This window comes from Pteronotus mesoamericanus, unplaced genomic scaffold (assembly GCF_021234165.1).
Source record: "Pteronotus mesoamericanus isolate MK-2021 breed Mesoamerican mustached bat unplaced genomic scaffold, CSHL_Meso_final scaffold_507, whole genome shotgun sequence".
Lineage (NCBI taxonomy): Eukaryota > Metazoa > Chordata > Mammalia > Chiroptera > Mormoopidae > Pteronotus > Pteronotus mesoamericanus.
This window is the reverse complement of record NW_026555319.1, coordinates 373,809-397,248: the sequence shown is the minus strand read 5'-3', so window position 1 is coordinate 397,248 and position 23,440 is coordinate 373,809. Positions and strand designations below refer to the sequence as shown.

General features: G+C 70.8%; 1 protein-coding gene across 2 annotated transcripts in view; it reads left to right on the top strand.

Moving 5' to 3' along the window:
• The first annotated feature begins 679 nt into the window (after nucleotides 1–679).
• FBRSL1 (fibrosin like 1) overlaps nucleotides 680–23,440 on the top strand; it is a 45,360-nt gene continuing 22,599 nt past the window's right edge. Inside the window, exons 1-4 of one of the 2 annotated variants that reach the window (XM_054593987.1) lie at nucleotides 680–961; nucleotides 10,628–10,825; nucleotides 21,188–21,292; nucleotides 22,531–22,566. In XM_054593987.1, the coding sequence (XP_054449962.1) occupies nucleotides 680–961; nucleotides 10,628–10,825; nucleotides 21,188–21,292; nucleotides 22,531–22,566 (621 nt within the window). Of the gene's footprint in view, nucleotides 962–10,627; nucleotides 10,826–11,611; nucleotides 13,323–21,187; nucleotides 21,293–22,530; nucleotides 22,567–23,440 lie in introns of those variants that run through there. The other variant, XM_054593986.1, reaches the window with a different exon arrangement.

Genomic DNA, 23,440 nt, shown 5'->3' with positions numbered 1-23,440 from the left:
GGGGGCGCGGCGTCCCAGCTCCCGCCCAAAGAGGCGGGGCTTACGGGAAGGGGGAGGGGCTTGGCTGAGCGGAGAGCGGGCGTGCCCGGGCCTGAAGGGGTGGGGCCTCGCCAGCCCGAGGCGGGGCGAACTGGAGCAGCCGGCGGTGCGTGGGCGGGGCCGGGGCGGGGCCGGGGCGGGGCGAGGCCGGCGGAGCGGAGCGCGCCCTGGGCGTGGCCGGGAGGGGCGTGGCCGGGGCGGGGCTCGCGCAGGTCTCTGCCGGAGCGCTTACTTCCTCTGGCGCTGGCTGCCGGGCGGAAGTACGTCAGTTGTTATCTGCTTTGGTTCCCGTCGCTGCCGTCGCCGCCTCAAGATCCCAGGCGCCTCAGCCCTGTCTGCGCCCCGACCGCCCACCCGGCTCACCGCCCGCCTCCCGCCGCACATGGGACGCGCTCCTGGGGAGGCGGCCTGGAGCCGCTGAGCGCTGGCCGCCCCGCCGATGAGCGCGGCTGCCCGCGCCGGGGCTCCCAGGCCGCGCCGGGCCCGGGTTTGAGGGCTCCCCGCGCGGTATGCCCGGCCCGGCCCGCCGCCCGCCGCCGCCCAGGGCCCGAGCCCGCGCGGCCCGCACCGAGCCCGGCGGCCACGCGTAGCGCAGCGGCAGCGGGAACCCGACGGCGCGGCCGCAAGGTCACCGCGCGCCATGGAGGCCAAGGTCCGCCAGAGCCGGCGCTCGCGCGCGCAGCGGGACCGCGGCCGGCGCCGAGAGGCGGCCCGCGACGTCCGCGACCAGAGCGCCTCGTCGGGCGACGAGCCTGAGCCCGGGCCCGGCAAGGAGAACGCCGGCCTGCCCCGCGCGCCCCCGCCCCGCGCCGCCGCCGCCGCGCGCCCCCCGCGCCGCCGCCGCCGCGAGTCCAGCTCGCAGGAGGAGGAGGTCATCGACGGCTTCGCCATCGCCAGCTTCAGCACGCTGGAGGCCTTGGAGGTAGGTGGGGCGGCCGGGCGGGGCACCCCTGGAAGCGCCAGCCCTTGGGCGTCGTCACACACACCCCTTTGAGCTCCCAGCCGCGTGGGCCCCCGAGCGCCTGGCCGGCCGCTCCCGGAGGTCTCCGCAGCCTGCAGCGCGTGCAGGGGTGTTTGCATCGAGCTGCCGGCGAGAAAAATCTCTTTAAGTTAACACTGTTCAAACGGGGGCCGCGGCTGCACAGTCTTTTCCCAATTGTGTTTGTGTTGCCAAAGTATCAGTTTATTGGGCTCAGCCGCGTGGGCCCCCGTGCGCCTGGCCGGCCGCTCCTGGAGGTCTCCGCAGCCTGCAGCCGGTGCTGGGGTGTTTGCATCGAGCTGCGGGCGAGAAAAATCTCTAAGTTACACTGTTCAAACGGGGGCCGCGGCTGCACAGTCTTTTCCCAATTGTGTTCGTGTTGCCAAAGTATCGGTTTATTGGGTTCAGGATGTGCTAGGGAGGTGTGCGCCGCTGGACTTGTGGAGGCCGTGGTAAAACAGATACATTGAGGTCCTTCCTGTTCCGTCTCCTTCCCTTGGGATTTCTGTTTAGACTGCTACTTGCAGCATGGTTAATAGGATGACAACAAATAGTGCTTGTCTGGCTGACTTATCATGGACAATATTTGCTGAGCAAATAGGCCCTGCTTGCCTGGGTCCAGGTGAGGGGAGAGGGAAATGAATACTGTCAGAGTTGGCAAGGGGCGTGTGAGGGAAGCCGCCGTCTCGGAGGACTTGCAGGACTCGGCGTGGAGTGGAGCTGCTGGCCAGGGAGCCTCCCCCCGGGGACCCACTGTAGCACTTATTTTGAGGAGCCAGCCTCTGCGGGGCTCGGGGTCCTAGAGGTCACTCAGTAACAGCCCCCTTCCTTTTCCTGGGGTGTGGAGGCCAACGGCCTATGGTTCGCACAGTCTCAGAGTCTGAGCTTTGGGGTAGGGGAAGTGCCCACACCGCAGGTCCCTGCAGGGAGCCCTCTCCCTGGGACCCGCCGGGCCTGTGGAGAGCGCGGGGTCAGGCGCTGGCAGCCAGGCAGAGGTGGCTCAGAGGCAGGTTTGCAGCTTTCTGTCCTGGCAGGGGATGCACACAGGTGGGGCGCCTGTCTTGGAGCTGGTGCACAGCCCACCGCCCCGGGATCCTGTCTTAAGCATCTGCAGGGCCTGAGATGGCGCCGGGGCCACGGGGCCCTGGGCTGGGGCGCTTTGGTGTGGTCTGGTGGCAGGGCCGCGGCTCTGTGCTGGAAGAGGCGGCCCTGGGGCTGAGCTTTACACCACCCCCTTTCCAGGCAGCCTCTCCCCGCACTGGTGTCTCCACCAGCATGGCCAGCCCCTTTCGGCTCCTGCCTCGGTCTCTGCCTTGGTCTCTGCCTTGTCGTCATTTGGCAACTTCAGGTCCTGGAGCGAATGTTCCTCGCGGGGGCCCTCCTGGTGACTCTCTGAAGCAGCAGGCAGCCTTCCTCCCCCCGCCCCCTCCCTGTGGCACATCACACACCCTCCTTCCCACCAGTCGCCCTCTCTCTGAAGCCGCCTCTGACCTGCTTGCTCTCCATTGGTGGCTGTCCACACCAGACCTGTGAGCCAGAAGTGGCCAGGTGCCACCACCTCTGTCTGCTGTGCCCGCTGTGGGGCCCCAGTGCCCTGAGCCCATCTGGGGAGCCAACGAGCAGACGAGTGAGAGGGGAGGCCGAGGTTTCAGGAAGACGGGCCCTGAGGTCAGCTGGCGTGGCCTGAGCCTGTGGGGTCCCGGCGGTGCCCGCAGAGGCTCTGGCTGTGCCCCTGCCTCTGGGGCCCTGAGTGCGCAGCCTTGGGTGCAGGGAGCTCTCTGGGCTCCGAGCGTTCTCAGCTGGGTCCCCGTGAGCTGAGCCTGTCCGTGCTCAGTGACCTATGGCGCCCCAGGCCGCTCCATGCGCCTTTCTCTGCCCTTCTGAGCAAGGAGGGGCCCACCTGCCGTGGAAAGTACAGAGATTCCGTGTGCGTCATAACCTCGGGACTGGCCCTCCGGTGCCGCCCCGTTTTCTGCTAAAGTGTGTTGGTTCCCCCAGACAGTCATGGGGACAGCTAGCGTGCAGCGAGCGAATGTGTGCTCTGGCTGGGACTGTTCTTGTTCCCCTGCACAGGTGGGCACACTGAGGCCCAGCGCCATGAGTCCAGGCCCTGCAGCCCTGCAGCCCGAGCGGATTCCCTATCCCTCTGCCCCAGGCAGACACCCTGCCCTTCTGTGTCCTGGGCACACATCCCTTCCTCCCCACCCTGTGCCCAAGACAGGTTCCTGTGCCCCCAACCACATGCACCTGTGACTGCCCCTAAGGGAGGGTGAGTCCCTGTCCCTGGGTGGCTGAGGGGATCACAGCCACTTCTGCTCAGGCCTGCAGGCACAGCAGGCTGTCCGCATTGTCACGGGCTGAGGATGGGTCCCCCGGGTGTGGCCTGAGTCAGGGTGCCTGAGGCCTCAGGGGACACAGGGCTGGGCGTGTGGGGAGCTGAGGTTCGGACGGACGGCCAGTGCAGGGAAGCTCCCACGCTATCAGTCCTGCCTGTGGGGGCCTTGATCCCGGGCCATGGACTCAGCCCCCTCCTCAACAGAGGCTGAGACCATGCGGGGCGTCGGGCTCAGCGAGGAAAGCCGGTCATGGAGGAGCCTCTGCGCTAAAGCGTCTCCCCCAGGCTTTCTCCTGCTCTTCAGATGGGGAGACTGAGGCCCAGAGAGGGCAGGCCCTCTGTGGTCCCAGGCGGGGTGTGGTACCCAGCCTGGGACCCTCCTAGGACAGCGGTGGGCTGCTCCCTCCCCCCAGACGGCCCACAGCTGCAGGGGTGCTCCTCCACGGGGCACCCCCGCGGGAGAAAGCAAGAACATCGCGTGGCTTGCGTGGTCCCTGCAGGTGTTGCCCCCCCGCCCCTCGCCCGGGCAGCAGCAGTTTCACTAACTGTGGGTGGGACCGTGGCTGGGGTCCCCACACAGTCACCGCCTCCAGTGTTGTGGGTCCGCGGTCTGGTTGGAGCATCTTGAACGGGGTCCTGAGGGCGTGGCCACACACTCGGGCGAGCAAGGGAGGCCCAGGGTGGGAGTCGGGACCACGAGCTCTGAGCTTTTCAAGCGCACGCGCTGCACCTCCCGACGCGCCTTGGGAGGCGTGTGAGCTGAGCGGCGTGCGGGGTCCTGCTCGCGCAGACACGGCAGCAGGTGCCCGTGCACCCAGGCCCGCTGCCTGGCACCTCGGAAGGGGCTGCCCCTCTGAGCGCCGCGGGCACCCACGGCGGTCTGCAGAGCCCACAGCCATGCAAGCTCGGGGCACCTGCGGTGTCCCCCAGTCACCTCCGTCCGCCGTGGGTGGTGGGACTGCTGGGGGAACACTCGCGGGGTGTGGCACCCCACGGGGCCATGGCAGGTCCTGGAGGTGCGCGGGCCCTGAGTCTGCCTGCTGGCTGATCGTCCGCCCAGGGCTTTGCCCCCCCAGCCCGCCCCTCTGCGTCAGCGTGGCTGGGTGTCGTGTGCTTTAGCACTGTGGCGTCCAGGCCTCAGTTTCCCCACTGGCTCCTCCCACACTGCCCAGCACCTGATGGTCGGGGAGGGGCCCAAGCCGGCCGTCTCCCCACCTCCCTCCCTCTGCCAAGTGCCTGCAGGGCAGTGCCAGGCCCTGGAAAGCGGGGTTCCCGTGGGTGCAGTTCACCTTCCCTCTGCCGCTGCTCCTGGTTTCTGAGTGGAGTGGGAGGTCTGCAGCCTGCATGTGTGCGCGTGTGCTGTGTGTGTGCATGAGTGTGGGGCCCTGCTTGGGCGTGTGGGTAAACCCCAGTGGAGCCTGAGTGGGCCCCAGCACCCCTCGCCCAGCCTCTGACTTCCTTGTATCCCCTTCTGTACTCCTGGCCCTGACCTGTCCAGCCCTCGCTGACCCTGTGGCTGCCCAGGGCCCAGGGAGAAGGCTTACACCTTGTCCCTCGGCCACACTCCGCAGAGCACTCTCCGGAGCCCCCGGGAAGGCCTCACCTGCTCTACCCGCGCCGTGGGCCAGCTGCATAGAGTAGGGTGGCCGCGGCCACTCCTGCGGAGCTCACTGAGCGGCCCTGCCCGTGTCCCTCCCTCTCGGAGCTTCCCATTCAGGAGCTTCCCATTCAGTGACTGTACTCAGTCCCGGCCCCTCCGTGCCCGCCCCGCCCTCCCCCTGTGGCCCCTGCAGCTCCAGCCACGCCTGCCCCGTAGAGGCCCACGGGCACACGTGCGGGTGCACGTCAGCCCCTGCCATCTGCTCTGCTCTCTGCGCAGAAGGCTCTCTCCCTAGGGCCAGGGCGACTCGCTCTCCCGTCTCCCACAGGCAGGGGTCAGACTCACCCCGTGCCCGGGCGGGACGCGTGCAGCCCCCGCGCCCGGTTCTGCGGGTGCTGATGTGCTGGTTTCTGACAGAAGCTCCCAGACCTGGGCACCCGTGTGCCGTTTTCTCAGGGTGTCGGTGAGTGGGGAGGTGGTCACCCTTCTGAGCGGCGGTGCCTGGGCTGTCCCCGCTGAGGGCCTGGCCACTCACCGGCCCGCGCCACCTCGCGTTCCTGTTCCCTGGCTGGCGGCTGCCCCTCCCGGTTGGACCCGGGCGGCGGGTGGGGCCGCCCCAGGCACCTGCCCAGAGTTGGCGTCGCCCGCCCCTCCCCTTGTGTCCTGTGGCCCCTGTGTGGATGCCCGCCCCTCCCGTGAGCCTCTGCTGCTCCCCTCTACCTGGTGTGCCTCTCTTCTTGGGACACTGTCCTGCCCAGGAGGCGGCTGGGCTGGCCTCACAAGCGGGGTGACATCGCTGTCCCCGGCTCCCGGAACCAGCCCGACCAGCTGTGCTGCAGCTTCGCTCCGGGCTGCCTGGCTGGTACCGAAGCAAGGCCTGGGCACCATGTTCCTAAGTGAAGCTGGTCGGCGGCTGTCGCGCGGTGGCTGGTTGTGCCGCGTCTCTGCCTGTGCCCTGGAGCGGTCGGGGGCAGGGGAGCCGTCGACCCCTCTCCACACTGGGACAGAGCTCCGGGCCTGCGTGCAGCCCCCCTTGCTGGGCCCAGTTAGAGACCCCAGTCAGCTCTCTGCACAGCGGGGACGCGGGTGCTGAGGGTGCTGAGGAAGGAAAGCGCAGGGCCAGCGGAGCGGAGCCTGCCCCACTGGGCCCGTGGCTCCGCCTCTCCCCAGACGGTTCTGCCACCCACCTGCTGGGGCCTGTGCGTTGGTGGCCATGGGGCAGGCCGTGCTCATGTGGAGGGACCGCCGGCGGGCGTGCTCTGTTCTCCCCCCGACCCCCTGAGTGTTTACTGAGCGGGAGTGGGCCAGTGCCTCTGTGCGGCTCGTTTAGGCAGAGGAGGCAGACGGGTCGCTCGACTGTCAGGTCCCAGAAGAGGAAGCAGCTGTCAGGACCGCAGTGGGGGCTCAGGAGGAGACGGAGCAGGCCTGGCGAGCGGTCAGCGTGCGCACGGGTGTGTGCATGTGTGTGCTTGTGTGGGGGGCATGCATGTGTGTATGTGGGGCGGGACCCTCTGGCAGAAAGTGGAGGCCGGACTGGCAGCCCCGCAGGCCACCGGCTCGGACCCTGGGCTGCTGAGCTGCCTCGTCGGCCTTGGTTCTGCTTCCTTCTCGGAGCCACGGTTGGGCGGGCACTGCCCCCTGGGCCCTGCACCGGTGGTGGGTGCAGAGCTGCACACCGACCCGGCCGTGCCCCCGGGGTCCCGGGCCACGGGGGGGAGGGGCACATCTGTCTGGGCGAGGCCCTGTGGGCGGGAGGGCGCGCCTGGCCCTGGGGGGGGCCTCAGGGCTGCTCGCTGACCCAGGACTCAGCGCCACGCGCGCAGGGAGGCCACGCAGCCAGCGAGGCGGCCCTGCCGTCTCCCCCCGCCCGCAGCCCTGCCTGCTCTGGGTGAGGCGTCTGCCGCGGCCGCCCCCCTCTGAGCTGGCCTGTCGCTTCTCCCACTTTGTCTCCCCCCCGGGGCAGCCCCTCTGGCGAGCAGGGCAGGCCAGGCCAGTACCCCCGGCAGCCCCTCTGCCTGTGGCAGCGGAGTGGCAGCTGTGCAGGGCCCGGACAGAGGGGAGCAAGGGACTCGCAGTCTGGACGGCAGGGGGCTGAGCCGCGGGGCCAGGCGTCAGGGGCGAGAGGTTGGGAGGGGCAGAGGCCGACTTCAAAACCTGTCAGGACAGCGGCGGGAACATTACATCCCAGCTGAGTGTGGGTCGGGGGTGGCCTGGGCGGTCAGCGCAGGGTCACGGTGAGGGGTCGGTCACTGCGCAGGAGTGCGGCGAGCCAGCGGGAGACGGATCCGGAAGCCTCCTGGGCAGCCGCGGTGTCAGCGCGGCCTCCTCGGAGACGCCCCCTCAGGGCGGTGTGACGGCCACGTGCCAGTGCGAGGGCCCCTGAGGCAGAAGCCCGGGCCGTCCGTGTGCCCCAGACCTGCCCCGGGGGTGGGTAGAGGGCGGGAGCACGGCCAGGTGTGGGCACAAGCGGCTCTGTCCCCGCAGTGCCGTTGGGGGCCGCACGGGGCACAGGTGTCAGCGCCCAGGAGTGGAGGCTCCCTGTCCCGGCTTCCAGGGCGGGGAGGGACTCCTGAGGTTATCACTCCCGGTTCCTGTCCTGGGAACCCTCTCAGTCCCACAAGCGGGCGCGGAGGGGTGAGGGGTGCCCTCCTGGGGGAGAGCCATGGGGAGCTGGGCCCCGGGGGCAGACCTTGGAAGGTGGGCCAGGGCTCGGGGCCGCCGTCGGTGGGGAAGTTTGAGCCCAGACCCCCAGGTTAGGGGGAGTGAGCCACAGGGATGCCAGTGTGGAGGGGCGTGGGCACAGGCCCGTGTTGCCCTGTCACCCTCTGCTGCGCCCTGGGGCTGGCAGCACCCCCCACCCTGGCTCTTGCCCTGTGTCGGGGCTCCTGCCCCGGGGCCTCCCCTGCTGCTCTGGCCTTCGGCCCCGGCCTGCAGAGCACAGGTGTCCGGCTGTGGCCAGGACACAGCAGGACGGAGTCTAGACCAGAGATCCAGGCCCTGATGTCTTGAGCGTTCTGACTACCTGGTTGTTTTTGAATTTGACCGATGGTGGCTGGCAGGTGCATCCTCTCAGCACAGTGGGCTGGGCTGGGGCTGCCTGAGGCCCTTCCAGGGCTGCCGGGCGTGCGTCTGGGCTCGTTCCTTTTCCACGAGGGCTTGTTAGCGAGGCGCCCGGCCCGGCCCGGTGCCTGAGGTGCTCGCACACGTGGTCCTGGGCTCTCCCCCCGACCGGTGCTCCAGGGACAGCCCCACCCTCATTCTGGGCTCAGGCCAGAGGTCGCCCTGGGCTAGGAACGGGCCTGTGGTTTTACCCCCTCTAGAGGCTCCTGCTCTTCTCTCAGCATGAGGCGAGGCTGACCCCAAGGGGACCCGGGGATGTGTGTGTCCTGGGTCAGGTCGGGACAGCGTGGCCCAGGGAAGACGGGGAGAACCGCGAGGCTTTGCCGTCCCTGGGCGCTCACGGCAGCCCCTCCGGGGATGTGGCCGGGGGGCCTGGAGCTCCTCCCGCCTCAGCCTCTGCTCACAGGGGCCCCGGCCACCGGGGTGCACCCAGCGGCCTGAAGGGGCCCGTCCCTCCACGTCCCCACGGGCCCTGCTCTTGTGTGTGTGGGCGCCTGGCGGGCCACTCCCTTCGAGTTGGTCGCCGGGGCCGGGTGGGGGTGCACAGCCGGAGCTGCTTCCAGTGTGGCGGGTGCGGGTGGGGCAGGGTGCCCGCTGAGCGTGGGGAGGCGTGCCCTGTACACGGGAAGCGGGGGGGCCCCCGCTGCTCGGGCAGGAGCCGGCGTGGCTTTGTGCAGAGCCGGGAGGCGTGGGCCAGATGGGTCGTCCCTTGGGATCCGAGTTCCAGGCCGGGGCCACAGCCCCCATGCAGGAGGGTCTCCAGCCTCACCGGCGGGTCAGATCAGGTCCTCGCCTGTGCCTCGCGGGGCACCAGCCCTCAGGACCCCTGTCCGGCTGGCCCGCGCTCTTCCCTCTCCTCCTGCTGACCCTTGGAGGGCGTGTGGAGGGGGCAGGGATATGGATGAGCCCCCACACTGGAGGGTGTGCCTGCCAGCCCTTGATGCGGCCGAGGGGCAGGGGGGCTCCCATCCCCGCTGAGAGGTGGTGGGGGCGCCCCAGCCCTGTCGTGAGGCCCTGGTCTCTGTGACCGTGGCTTGTGCCCCTTCTCGGGCTGCTGGGAAAACCCTGGGAGCACAGAGCATCCCTCCTGCGGGGGAGGGTTTGCCGGACCCCACGCGCAGCCACTTGGCGGGGGCTCAGTCATACTGCAGTTGTGTGTGGTTGCTCCCAGCCAGGCTGGGGTCACACGGTGCCGGGCAGTCATTGGGGGGGTCCTTGGCCTGGGACATCAGTCCGAGCAGCCCTGTGGGGGCCCCTCTGAAAGCAGAAGGGGGGTGGGGGGGTGTGGAGGCAGCCGCTGGAACTGGGTTGGAGGACCGCTGTCAGCAAGCGCAGCGCATCCCCGCCCCCGCCTCCAAGCCTGGGCCAGGACAGACTGGGCATCGCTCTGTCCTCCCACCGGGTGGGCCGAGGGTTCTGAGACCCCAGCCAGGCGCCCGCTTAGGGGCGGAGGCCGGCTCCGGGGGAGGCCGCCACCGTCGCTGTGGGCTGCATCGGCCAGGTCCTCTCAGGCCCTCAGGAAACCCTTCCTGTGGAGGTGGGAGGGTCCCACGGGGGACACTTTCTGTGGGGTGGGAGGGAGTCACCTAGATGCACCGCAGCTCGGCTGTGGGTGGGTGTGTCGCCGCCGCCCTTTAGGCTTCCCCCCCTTCTGCAGCCCAGGGGCTGATGTCCCCCTCCCCCCCGTCCCCGCGGACCCAAGCAAGAGACCAGTGGTGGCACCTCATCTGCGCGTCACTGGTAGACACGAGGCTCTGCCGGCTCTGGGCTCTGTGCAAGGTGTGCAGGCGGGTGGGCCAGGACCACCTCTGCACAAGAGCCATGCTTGGGGGCGCACGGGGGCCGTGCTGCGTTGTCAGCGCTGGTGCCCACGTGCTTCTGAAACACCTGCTGTGCTCCAGGCCCGGCTCCGGCTCTGGGGAAGGGCCCGGGGTCCCCACAGGCCTGCGCGCCTGGCCAGACGGCCCCTTTCTCAGGCTAGGCCTCCGCAGCCGCAGGCTGCCAGGCTGCCTGCAGTTGGGGATAAACCCATGCACGTGGGTCAGGACCAGGGACCATCCCTGCCTGTGGTCAGCTATGCGGGGGCGGCTCTCCCCTCAGGAATCCAGGGGGCACCCCAGGAAGGGCCTGCCTCACCAGGGCCTGAGCAGAGGTCAGTCTCGGCACCGGCTTCCTGCAGAGCTTGGGTAGGGCTCTGTGCTGGGCCAGGAGCAGGGCCCAGCCGCTACCAGCTGGGCTCCCTGGGGAGCCGCGCGCCTCCCCCTCGCCAGTTTTGTTCAGCGTCGCTCCGAGCCCCAGCCCCGCAGGCCCACCACGCTGACCTGGCCCGTCCATCCGTCTGCCCCTTCCCCCTCCCGTGTGGCCCCTCCCCGCTCAGGGCAGGGGCGGTGCTCCTGCCTGGGTGGGGCCCCGCCTGACAGCCCCTCAGGCTTGGCCCGGGCCCCCTGGGTGGGTGCTGTCGCAGGCCCAGGATGCCAGGCGTGTCACTGGCGGGGTGACGTGCGGAGCCGTGTGGCACCGTCCCTTAACCGGCTCTGTCCCGCCTCCCCTGCAGAAGGACATGGCCCTGAAGCCGCACGAGCGGAAGGAGAAGTGGGAACGCCGCCTTGTCAAGAAGCCCCGAGAGGCAGAGGCCTGCCCGTCTGCAGAGCCGAGTGAGAACGGCCGGCCCCTGGAGGCGGGCAGCCCCGAGCAGGACCTGGAGCCCACCTGCGACCAGGGAAAGAAGGTCCCGCTGCAGCCCGCCAAGCAGGTGCGTGCTGGGCCCCGCCCCCCGGAACCCGGGGCTCTGCGCCCCCTTCCCCCGGCGCCCCAGGGGCACACCAACACCTGGACACCACCCGTCGGCACCTGGGCCTGCCTGGCAACGCATCCCATCGTTGTCGGGCCAGGCGTGTGGGGCACATGTGGACGGGTCCGGGCCGGGCGCCCAGGTCCTGGGCAGAGGCCGGAGACCTGCCCAGGGAGGTCCCAACCAGAGCGAGGCCGTCAGGCTGGGGGCCGGGAGTGGGGGTGGGGACGGGGACGTGCTCGGCAAGGCCCGAGGGTGCACCGCCGCCAGGCCGGCCCCGCCTCCCCATCGCGTCCGTCAGGCTCCGCCAGCCGTGGGGTGTCCAGGGTGTCTGTACCGCGCGGGGCGCAGGCTCGTTGCTGGTTCTGTCTGCTGAAGGAAGCGCAGTGCGGGGGCTGGGGGATGGGGGTGGTCTGAGCACACGGAGCGGCCCTGCCCCGCCTGGGGGCGCACAGCTTCGGGTGGGCCCTCGGCGGGGGGAGGGGCGCCCTCGCTGGTGCCCAGCTGGCCAGGGCTTCCCCGCAGAGCGCAGCAGGGCTCCGTGCTGGGCGCGGCGGCGGCCGTGCTCCTCTGTGGGACTTGCTGGTTCGCGCCTTCTCTCAGGGAGGGGCTTCTCCCTGTGTCGCACTCCCCTCGGCTCCCCTGGGGACGGGGCTGCTGGTGCGGGGCCGCATGTCTGGGCCGGGCTGGACGGGGGGTCTGCAGGCACACTGGCCCAGGTGGACACGTGCTCTCTCTTCCATGCAGGTGTGCTCCCCAGAAGGGGGGCCGCTCCCAGCCAACCCCTGGGACCAGACCGGCCCGGCCCAGCGCCCGCAGCAGCTCGAGCCCAGCCGGCCCCAGGGGCCACTCCCTGCCCCGTGCCAGCGCTGCCAGCCCAGCCGGGCGGGCCCGGACCCCGGGCAGCCCTGCCAGCCCCAGCAGCCACTCGCGGGTCAGCGCAGCGCGCCCCGGCGGTCACTCCTGGGCCCGGGTCAGCCCAGTCGGCCCCGGCGGTCACTCCTGGGCCCGGGTCAGCCCAGTCGGCCCCAGCGGCTGCTTCCAGCCCCAGATCAGCACAGCCGGCCCCAGCGGTCCCTCCTGGCTCAGCCCTACAGGCCACGGTGGACGCTCCTAGGCCCCCGGCAGCACTGCCGCCCCCCGCGCTCCCTCCCGGCCCCCTGCCCCCGCTGCCGCCCCCCGCGCTCCCTGCCGGCCGCCTGCCCCCTCTGCCGCCCCCTGCGCTCCCTGCTGGCCCTCTGGCACCACTGCTGGCCCGCGTGGGCCTGCGTGGGCCCGTGTCTGCACAGGCAGCCCCGCAGGGCGTCCTCCGGACAGCGGCGTGGGCCCCTGCGCTCCCTGCTGGCCCGCTGCCCACGCTGCCAGCCCCCGCAGTCGCTCCTCATGCTGTGTCCCCACCGCCAGCCCGGCACCTGCCTCTCAGGCCACTGCTGCTGCCCCCAGCAGGCGCCCCTGGCCCCGTGCCAGCCCCGAAGGTCCCTCCTGGGTCAACCCAGTCACCCCCGGCGGTCACTGCTGGGCCTCCGTCAGCCCCAGCAATTAGTGGAGGCCCCAGAGCAGCGTGGCGCCCCCAAACCTTCACTGCTGAGTTCCACACAGCCACGCCAGCAGAAGCAGCCGCTCCTGGGCCCAGACCAGCCACACCCACCCAAGCGACCCCTCCTGGGCCCAGACCAGAACTGCCGGCGAAAGCGGCCCCTCCCACGCCCCAAACAGCCCTGCCAACCCCCACAGTCACTTCTGGGCCCCAGCCCGCCCTGCAAGCCCCAGCCTTTGCTCCCCATCCCCAAGCGCCCATCGCTTCTGGGACGGCCAGCCCCACCCCGCCGGCCGCTCCTGGGGCCCCTGAGCCAGCCGCGGCGGCAGTCCCTCCTGGACCTGGTTCAGGGCCACCAGCCCCAGCCTTCACTCCCAGGCCTGGGCCATCCCTGCTGGCCTCTGAGGTCACGACGGACTCGATCCTCCACCCCCTCGGCAGCCCGCCAGGCCCCTTATGTGAGCCCGGGAGCCTGAGGCCTGCTGTCAGACCGCCCGCCTGGGGCTGCACGCGGCGGGTCGGGCTGGGCCGCCTCGCCCTGCGGCCTGAGCTGTGTGGCCGGACTGGTTGGAGGTCTTCTCCAGGCAGGACAGGCTGTGTGCGCTTGGAAGCTGAGGTTCAGCAGAGCCCGGGGCCCCTGCTGGGCCGCCAGCAGCCCAAGGCCTGCCTGCACCAGGAAGAGAGGAGAGGACCCCCATGTCTCCCGCCTCCCGCCACGTCTGCTCGGCTCCCCTGTGCCCACTTTGTGACGCTCACACCCCAGGGAGAGGGGCTGCTGGGGGTCCCTCTGTCTCTTTGTGCCTCTGAAGTGCCACGTGTCCTTGGACGTTGGCATCTCTGCACACTGGCCCCAGGTGTGCAAGTGGATGTGTGTGCGGGTGCAGTGCGAATGCACACGTGTGCGTGGGGTGCGAGCCGCGAGCGCCTCCGCGGCCCCGCCCCCCGGCCAGGGAGCATTCCTTGCCCCCAGGCAGAGCCAGGGCCCCGCAGGAGCCGCCTCGCATCCTGCCCGCAGGCCTCTGCCTCCGGGGTCTGGTGGCAGTGGGGGGCGGGGGGCGCTCAGGCCTCTCGTGGTCGAGCGGAAGCTCCTGGTGGCGCAGAGCGTCTTTCCCAGGACTCCTCTGCCCGGTAGCCAAGCACTGGAGCCCGCCAGGCCCTGCCCCCAGCTCCACCCCTGGAGCCGCAGGGCCGGGGCCTCTGCAGCCTCCCCACCGGCCCCCGCAGTCCCCGGGACGTCCCCGTTGGGACAGACCTCACACTACAGGCTTCCCTGCCGCCCTGCCCGGCTCCTGCCCCGGACGCCCTGCACAGGGCAGGCCTGCACCCAGAGCCCTGGGCGAGAGACGGGAGCTCCGCTTGGACTCGCCAGATCCTGAGGGCCCTGGGAGGGGCTGCGGCCGCTTCTGGAGCGTAGCCGGGCCGCCGGGCTGCCCCGTTCAGCCGCTGCACCAGTGTCTCCTGGCACGCCGGCCCCTTCCAGAGCCCGCCTGCCCTCGGCAGTGCCCACTTGCTCCTGAAGACCCCGGCCCTGGGGCAGTCTGACCGGTCGGGTGTGGGGTCCATTCTGCAGCCTGATAACCTGGTCCTCACCCAGGACCTCCCAGAAACACGGGGCTTATTTTTCTGATTAAAGAAAATAAAAAGTGCCGTGCCATTATTTTTACAACAGTATCAGCGTTTGTAATTGAGCAGATGAATGTGTCGTTCGCGAAGCGGTTTATTCTGACCAGTGATCTTCTGTGCGCCCGGACTTTGCTCTCGTTTGGTCCGTCCCACTGAGCTGCGGGGGGCAGCCACGTGGCGTGGGCCTGGGGTCGTGGCTTGCCCTCCCTGCCCTCCCGCGGGGGCTTCCGTCCTGTCCCTTGGGCCCCGGCACTGGGAGGGGACTCTGGCTGTGTGTGTGTCCCCCGCCCCGTCCGGAACCCACGCGGCCTGCGGGGCAGTGCACGTGTCTGGGCCAGGTCCTGGTGCGCACACGTGACCGGGCACAAGCTAAGGACAGGTGGGGGGTGCAGCCCAGCCTTTTTTTTTTTTTTTTTTTTTTTTAAATTAGAGGGGGAAAGAGGGAGAAAGAGAGACATTGACTGGTCGCCTCTTGTGGCCCCCAGCCAGGGACCTGGCCCGAAACCCAGGTGTGTTCCCCAACTGGCCGTTGAACCAGCAACCTCCTGGCTGCGGGACAAGCCCACTCCCCTGAGCCACGCCTTTCTTGGCCTTTCTGCCCTGGGCATATTGGCTAAGGTGCTTAGTAGGGGAGGGTGGGGGGAGGGCAGAGCGCTGGCAACCGCTTCCGCAGCGAGGACGCCCTGAGTTGGGCTGGGCGGGTCCTGGGCCGCCTCTGTCCCTGCGTGATCGCCCGCCGAGGAGGGGGGTGAGCGCCACCAGAGAGCAGAGGGGCCACCCGCCATGGCCACAGCTGCTTCCGGCTCCGGGCGCTGGGCCCTGAGGGCGCTGGCTGCGGGGGGCTGGCGTTGCCGGGAGGACAGTGCCGGTCCTGCGTGGCCAGGTCTGCGGTCGGGGTTTCCTGTGGACTTGGCGATGAGGACATGCTGGCGGCTGAACCTAATTCCACGAGCCCCCTTGTTAGCCAGAGACAGCGCTGTGTGGCCTGGCGGTGGGGGTGCGGGCCCTGGGGATGGAGTGAGTTGGACGGGTGCCCGGGGGGCCTGGGGGCAGACCCCTTGGGTGGAGCCTGGAGCCTGGCCGCGTGCTCTGCCCAGGCCCCTGCCTCCACCTCCCCGTCTGCAGGCTGGGCCTTGGGGAGTGGACGAGAGCCCCTGGCGGAGCGCCTGGTCCCTGCCCGGCCCGTGACGGTCAAGGGTGAGAGTGGTGGCCGCCGCGGTGGCTGTCAGGGTGTGGGGGTGTCCTGCTGGACCTGGGACGGCGATACCGAGACAGCTCACGGGCGGCGTTCGCCGAAGGCCCCGTGGGGCCCGCGGGCACGGGCACGCGCACGGGCGGCCCTGACACCCCGGTCCTGGGGCGGGTCTGTGCCCCCACCCGGCGTCCGCCTGCAGCCCCCACGCCGGGCCGGCGGGTCTCTCGGGGGGGCTCGCCTGCCTCTTGGGAGCTGGGGGGGCTCCTGAGCGGGCCCCAGCGCACACCCAGTCACTACCAACAGGCCCCGCCCCTCCATCTGGTAAACACCTGGGCAAGGCGAGCCCCGGGGCGGGCGGCCGTCACCAGGGGCCGGGCGGGCCCTGAGCGGCCGTCTGGAGCAACGCGGGCACCCTGGGCGGGCGGCCTCTTTCAGCAGGCAGGGCGGGGCTCGGCCCCTCGGTGTGCGCGGAGGGGAGGTGGCGTGGGGCTGCCGGGCTGGCCCCCCGCACGAGGCCGTGGGGGCCCGCAGGCGCCGGAGCGGGCCCTGAAAGCCGGGAAGTGGTCAGGAAGGGCGACGGCGCCCCGGCCACAACCCCCCAGCCTGTGGGGGGTGGGCAGGCAGTGTGTCCCAGGCCCGGGGCGCATGGCCGAGACCAGGGCCCTGGGGGGCCGCTCGAGGTCCGGGCCCCGCCGTCTGAGCGCGAGGCCGTAGCCACACGGCTGTGGGCGACCCAGAAGCCATATTAAAGCCAAAAAGAAGACATTTACTTTAATATTGTATTTTAATTCTTTAGGTTCAAAAAAGGGTCATTACACATGGAATCCACGTGAAGTTATCAGTGAGACACTTGGCTTGTCTTGCGTGAAGTCTTGGAGAGACGCGTGGGCCCCAGCCCTTCTCGGTCCTGAGGGGCCCGCGTCTGTAGGGACGTTGGCTTGGACGCCGCGGCCGCCCCGCCAGCCCGCCCTCCGTGGCCTCACAGCTGCCCCCGGAGGCAGGTCTCGTGATGCCCCGTTTCTCAGATGAGGACCCCGAAGCAGCTCAGCAAGGCCCCCGAGACAGGAGTGGCTGAGCCAGGCCCCAGCCCCTGGCAGCTCGGGTCCAGAGTCTGGCCTTGACCGTGACCCTGCCCTGGAAACAGCGGCCGTGCCGACGGCTGACCTCCCAGCCTCCTGTCTCCCTGCCCGCGTGCCCGTCTCCTGCCTTAAGTCTCTTCTAAGGAGCCCGTTTGTTCTGGAAGGTTCCCCCGACCCTCAGTCCCGAGTCCTGGGCGTGTGGCACGGGGGCCTTGGGGCCCCAGCCCTCCTCCCCGTCCTGCCCCCGCCTCCCTCTGGCTGGCTTGCCGTCCTCCCGACTCCAGGCCTTCGCCCGGCCCCAGACAGTGACCGGCCCATTTCTCACCTGCACCCCCGGCCTGGCTGAGGGGCTGAGACGGGTCCATGGGGGACCCGCCAGCGCTGCGCTCGGCCGTCTGCTCCTCGCCGCATCCGTCTGCCGGGTCAGCTTGTCCGCTGCGTTTGGGGGTCCTGACCGCTTATGAGGCAGTTGCCAGAAGGGCCAGCAGAGTTGCTCCAGAAGGTTCCCCCCCCCGCCCCCAGCAGGTGTGCCTCGGGTGGGGAGCCGGCTGGGCTGCTGACTGGCTGTGTGGCCCTGGGTTGCTGTCCCTTCCCCGGGGTTTTGGGGATCAGTGACTTGACTGAGAGCGATACCAGGTGCCACGGGGTGGGTCCAGGTCTGGCTGCTACGAATTTGAATGGTTTTCAGACCCAGCTCCTCCCTCGGGGGCTGTAGCCGGGAGCTGGTGATGGGACTCTCCAGGGTCCCCCTGAGGTGCCTGCCCGCCGGGGACCGCGACAGCGGGGTCAGTCCATGGTGGGGGGCGGGCTCAGGCCCCAGCGCCATCTCAAACCCTGTGCCACGGGACGTCAGGAGCCCCCCATGGGTGCCCGGGTCCCGTCAAGGGGCGGCCGTCCCGCAGGCCCAGGCACAGCGCTCGGCTGCTCGCAACTCTGACCCCATCATGGTGGGCAGCGGGCCCGGCCGCGGGGCGCGGACCCTGGCGTGGGGGCGCCCGCCCTGCCCGCCCTGCCAGGCTGGCTGCCGTGGCGCGCGGGATAGATGGCAGTCCACACGGAGCTCGGGGCAGGCGGGCCAGACTGAGGTGCCAACGGGCCCTCCTGGGAAGTGGGGGGGCCCCTTTGGGTCAGAGGGTCAGGGAGGCCTCTCCCAGGAGGCCACACAAGGCCTGAGTGACGAGAGTCGTCCCGGACAGCACCCTGAGGAGGGGCGGGGCCTGGCGAGGGCAAGGGGGGGACCCTGGGGCTGCCCCAGGGCGACCACCGGGGACGTTAAACGGTACAGTGAGCTGCGCTGATTGGTTTCTCTAGAAGCTCACGCCGGGCGAGGACTGCTGGAGGGAGGCGCCATTGGTCCTCAGACGGGGGCACAGCCGTGGAGCCGGCTGAGGGGCCCGGCCACAGCCCGATGGGTGCGGACCCCTCAGGACCTCCTCCGGCTCCGGCGGCCCCCGCGCTGTGGTCCCCTCTGGTCCCCCTGGGGAAGGACACACTGCCCTCCAGCCCTGTCTCCGTTCACCTGTCTGTCCGGCTGTCCACACCCCAGTCGGAACTGGAGCGATGGAGCAGCGGCTCGCCTCCCGACCCGGTGCTGCTGCGGGACGCTGGGTCGCCCCCCCATGCGGCCGGAGCCCCCTCACTGCGGGGCCTGTGCCCAGGGCGTGAGGGCAGCCCCGCCCCCCGGCACACGCCGCCCTGCGCGGGAGACGGGCGCGCCTCGCTGGGGCCCGGGAGCCTGCACGGCCTGCGTCCAGCCCGAGGGGTGCAGGGGCGGGGGCGCCGGGGACCGACGTCAGGAGGAAGCTGGCACATGGGTGACCGGGGCGGTGCTCGCGTCCCGGGGGGCCGCCCGGCCTCGCTCCTGGAGTCCCCCCGCGCTGTGGGCCCCCGAGCCGGCCTGGCTCGCTCCGTGCACTCGGACCAGCCCGGGCCGCGTGGACCCCGGGGCTGCCCGCGCGGTGCGGGAGCCCTGGCCCCTCGTGCGCACGCCGCCTCGGTCTCTGCCCGCCCCGTGGGTGCGCTGTCTGCAGAGGCCCACCTGGCGCCTCAGGGCACAGCACGGGCACAGCCCCGGCCCCTTCACGGCACGGCAGAGCCGGTGCTGCCGTTCTGCTGCGGTCGGGCCCGGCGGGCTGGGGGCCGCCCCGCCCGTGGCCCGGCGCTGACTGCGAGGCTTTGGGTAAAGGGACTGCCCCCGCCTTAGCTGGGTGCCTGCCCTGGGTTAGTGGGAGGCTCCGGCCCACAGAACCCACTGGACACCAGATCTGCCAGAAAGGGTGGGGACGGCGGAGCCAGAAGCGAGGGTGGGGGCGGGGGTGTGGCTCTTGGCCGGAGTTCCCGCCCAGTCGCCCAGTCCTGTGGGCGGGCAGGGTCACCTGCTCCACCTCTGCTGGGAGCCAGGCCGCCCACCGCCAGCCCACTGAGTGGGGCACTCCCTCTTGGGGTGCACAGTAGAGCCTGCGGGGGGTGTCTCGGAGAAGCCGGGGACCCCGACCCGGGAATCTGATGCTTGGGGAGCTCCCCGCGGGGTGCAGCTCGCGCTGGGAGGGTGTCCTGGAGAGGAGGTCGGGGTCTGTGGGGAGAGCCGTGACGCCGGAGTGGCCTGGGCTGTGCGTGCACACGTGTTTGTGCGTGTTGCATGTGGACGCAGGGTGGAGCACCCGGGCTGCCAGGGGCCTGTCTCAGCTGCCGCAGGGTCATTGTGGGATGGACTCTGGGGGCCTGGGCCCAGGCCCCCTCAGAGGGTGTCCCGTCCGTGGGCTGGGGGGTGTCGCTGCTGCTTGGCAAGCACCTGGCCTCTGCTCTCCCTCCCAGCTGGCCCTCGGCTGGTCCGAGGGGTCTGCCAGTGGCCTCGGCAAGGCCCCCCTCCTCAGGACTCCCAGGCTGCCCGCCCCTCCTCGTCCGAGAGGCCTGGCGCCCCCGACCCGCACCCCAGCGTGTGTGCCCAGGGGACAGGACGCTCCAGCCGCCCCCCCCCCCGCCTGCGCCCTCGTGGGCACCGAGGGCTCCTGCCACAGCTCTTGTCTGGGGGTGAAGCTTCTGCCGACGCTCCCCGGGCTCCCCGCGTGTGAGGGGCGCAGGTGGCTCCTGGTGCCCACCACTGGGGGCTGCCCGGGGTGCCACTGGACTGGCCGCCCCCTTGGGGCTGACCGCGAGTGGGCCCCTGTGTTGCCCGTTTGAACACAGGCGGGAGCGCCCCCATGAGCTGGGGCCCCGCGGGGGGAGGGGCGCGGAGGAAGCTCTCTGCCCCCCCGCCGGTGACTGATGTCCCCAACCCTGCTGGCCAGGCGACAGTGCCCCCGTCTCAGGGAGGGCCCTCTCCCCACTTTCCGGGGCACCTGGCGCGGTGCCGCCTCGCAGGAGCCCTTGGTGACCTGCTGAGGAATTTAGCGAACCTGTTGTCACACTGCTGGTGGCCGCAACCAGCTGGGGGGGGGTGTTTGCAGCACAGCAAACCCAGGTGCCAGATGGGGGTCGGGCTCCCCTCCGTGAGCCCCCTTGCCCCGCGCCACGCCCACCTCCCCACTCTCGAACCCGGAACCCGCCCCTCAGGCAGCTGCACCGTCTGCCGGCTGGTGAGGGCGGCCCCTCCTGTGTAGGCGTTTTGTTCACTGTCCAGGACAGAGGCCGCTTGTATGCACCTAGTGAGGCCTGGACGGGCGAACGGGTGGGTGCACCTAAGTCAGGGCGCCCTCCGGCCGTGGACGTGGACCTGTCTCCGGCTCCGCCTGGGCACGCAGCAGGGCGCGTGCCTGGCTTTCTGAGCAATTAGGAAGCAGGCAGGGCCTGTGACAGCCAGACCCCAGCCTGGGCCGCTCGGGGTCCGGCCGGAGACAGAGGTGGGGGCCTCGCCACCCCCATGAGCCCGGGGTGCGGCCGCCCGGGGGCCTTGCCCTCCCAGGGCCCAGGCTGGGGTGGGTGCTGCTCTGCCTTGTCCTTCGACCCCAGTCACACAGCACAGAGCCTGTGGCTGCTGGGGGCTGCAGCCCGTCTCGGCCTGCGGGGCTCTGGCCGAGCCTGCGGTGGGGTCAGCAGGACGAGCTCCCGGGGCGTCCAGGGGCGCAGCCCGTGCCCCACCGCGGGCCCTCTGTCCACACCTGTGGTGCCCCCCGCCGGCCCCTGGGGCGCAGGCAGCCCGCGGGGCGGGGCCGCAGGGTGCTGGGTGCTGGGCGGCCCGCCGGCTGGGAGCCACAGCGCGGGTCTCTTCCGAGGAGACGTCAGACTGGGGGAGGGAGGTCTGGTGTCCATGTGCGCCCCGACCTTGCTGTGGGACGGGGTCTCGGGGGTCCTCAGGGGGGCAGGAAGGGGTGGCCCCCGGGCATGGGAGGCTCCCCCACAGCTCTGTGAGGTTAGACGCAAGGAGAAAGAAAAGTGCACGCAGGGCTCTGGGTCCGCTCCCCTCGGTGTCGCCGCCGCCCCCCGCGGGCCCTGCTCCTTCTGTGACGTGGGCCGCGAGCGTCGGGTGGGGCGTCCGTGCAAGGAGCAGAGAGCCGCTCCGTGGGGGCTTCAGGTGACTGGACTGAGGCACAGAGTGGCCCTTGGCCCCCAGCCGCCTGCTTCCAGCCTGCAGCTGGGAGCCGGGCTGAGGCGGGGAGGTGACAGCCACCGAGCTCCTGTGGTGCAGGGGGCGGGGCAGCCCCGGGGGCGGCTGGTGTCATCCACCGGGCGGAGGGGGGCCCCCCCGCGCGGCTGCAGACCCCTGTCCTGGGGCCGCGTGGGAGCTGCGTGCCTCCTTCCCCTGGGCAGCACCCCCCTGCTCCCGCCCGGGCCCCGCCCCTTCGGGTGGGGCTGGGGCTGACCCTGGCTGCTGCGCCCCATCCCGCCCGCCCGCTGCGGGGCGCCCGCCAAGGGCTCAGGTCTGCTTGCTGAGCCGCCTCTCCTGTCCCCAGATGAAGGCCGCCGTGTCCCGAGGGGGTGACCACAACAGTGAGGATGGCAGCTTCCTTGAAGCCACCAGCTCCCGGCGGAGCCCTTCCCGGGACCAGCTCAGCGACGTGAGTACCCTCGGTGCGTCGAGTGCGGGGCCGGCCTCCCGCAAGTGCCCTGAGCCGCGCATCAAGCAGCTTCTCAGGAACCAGGACTCCCCATCCAGAGGAGTTTAGAGGAGGAGCAAGGCTGGGGCCGGAGGCTGCGCAGGGGGTGGGGCGAGGCTCTCTGCCCCGCTGGGGCGGGCACAGGCTGGTGGCAAGATGGACAGGGAGGCGGGGCGCTGGGGCGGGAGCCGGGCCCACGCCAGGCCCGCGACTGCGGGTCACGTGCCGAAGCCGGACCACCCCCTTCTCCGGTCCCTGGGACAGGCCCTGTCAGCTCCGTCGGGGGTGGGCGACCTGGATGCCGAGGTCCCCAGTGACTGGGGACACAGCCTCAGTGTCCCGGAACACAGGTCCCTGAGCTCAGGTCCATGGAGGTGGCCCGGACCCGTTATGGGGTCAACCTGAGATTGGGCCAGGCGGGGAACGGGGCGGCCCTCACCGCGGGGGCCCGGGGGGAGGGGCTGGAGTGGGGGAGGGGACCCTGGCTGAGGCCTTTGTCCGCCGGACCCCCAGCTGCAGGAGAGCCCCGCAGAGACCGCAGTGAATGGAATGAGTCGTCCTCATTATCATCTAAATGGAGGCGTGGGGGGGTGGAGGGGGCGAAGGCCGAGGAGCCCAATTGCCCGGCTGGGTCTTGTTGCCACAAGACTGGAAAAGAGGCCGGTAAGCGTGTGGAGCGCCCTCCTTCCAACTCCCCTAATTGTTGGCCTGGAAGAATGAAGGGGACTCTGAGTGCGGCAGGGCCCTGGGGGGGGGGCGGCCTGGGGGCTCTGCTTGGCGGGGACCCCCCGCCACCGACCGGGGGCCTGGCGGGGGCCTGCCCGCGGACAGGAGGGCCCCACAGCCCCAGCAGAAGCCAGACAGGGGTCCCTGTCAGAAGGGAGCAGCCCCACCCTGCTCGCTCCCCTGCCCCCGGAAGGGTCTTTGTGCCTGGACCCCGAAGGCCGTGAGGGCTTCACCCGCCACCGTGTTAGGGTGAAGCGGATCCGAATGTGGGCCTCAGGCTCAGCCGGGCTGTCCAGGGTGCTGGTTCTCAGCTGTGTCCTCTCCGTGGCTTCAGTCCTGGCCTCCGGGAGGGGCCTGCAGGCCGTCCTGGGGGCCTGGCTTCTGTGCCCAGGGATGGTGGCACCCGGGCTGGGCGGGACTGTCGGCCTTTGAGGCTGCGGCCTGGTCACTGACCGTCCTCTCCCTTCCCACAGAGCTCGGCGCAGGCGGTCTCGGGCAGAGGCTACTCCGTAAGTCACCCCTCAGCGATGCGCGTCCCGTCCACCCAGAGCCCCCTTCTGAACTCTGCCTCCGGGGTCAGGCCCTCAGAGGGGCCCTGGCTGGTAGCAGCTGGCCAGGAGAGCGGGCTGCCTAGGGCCGGGGATGGGCCGCGGTGGGCGGGGGTGCAGAGGAGGGAGTGCGGTCCTGTCGGGTATCACTTGGCCTTGAGGGTCCTGGACACGGAGCAGCTGCCCCCAACTCCCTCGCTCGGCCCGGCCGGAGAGGCCTGGCCCTGGGCGGGAGGCCTGCAGTGGGGGCCGCCCTCGCCGCAGCTCGCCCCAGGGAGCAGCCCTGCCTCCCCTCAGAACTTTATTTCATTTCCCCTGAAGTGTCGGGAGAAACGTGGATGACACGGTAAAACCCAGAGCTGCAGAAAAGCCAGCCCTGCAGAGTTACTGCCCTGCGGGCTCAGTGGAGGCGGGAAGCCAGGCCTAGGTTCCACCCGACTCATCCAGAGCTGCTGATTTACTGCCCGTCCCAGAGGCCGGGGCCTGCGGGGCCTCTAAATCCCCGTGGCTTGTCCGAGCGTCTGCGACTGGCCCGCCTGCCCTCCGCCCTCTGGCGGCCCTCGCCACCGCAGCTGCCCGGGCCCAGGCCACACACTTGGGGCAGGGGCCCCCTGTGGCCCCGCTTGTCCGTCCGCACGGTCACGGTTGGCGGGCGGGGCTGTCCCCACCCAGCAGTGACTGCTGTCCAGGCAGCGCTGGCCACGACCTGGCTGCGGCGGGAACGGGACAGGCCGACACGCTGCGGGGGGACTGGGCCAGGGACAGGTGAGTGGGGGCAGAGTGCCACCCGCGGGCAGGGCGAGGGGCCCTTGCGGGTCCCGAGGGTCTCAGAGGG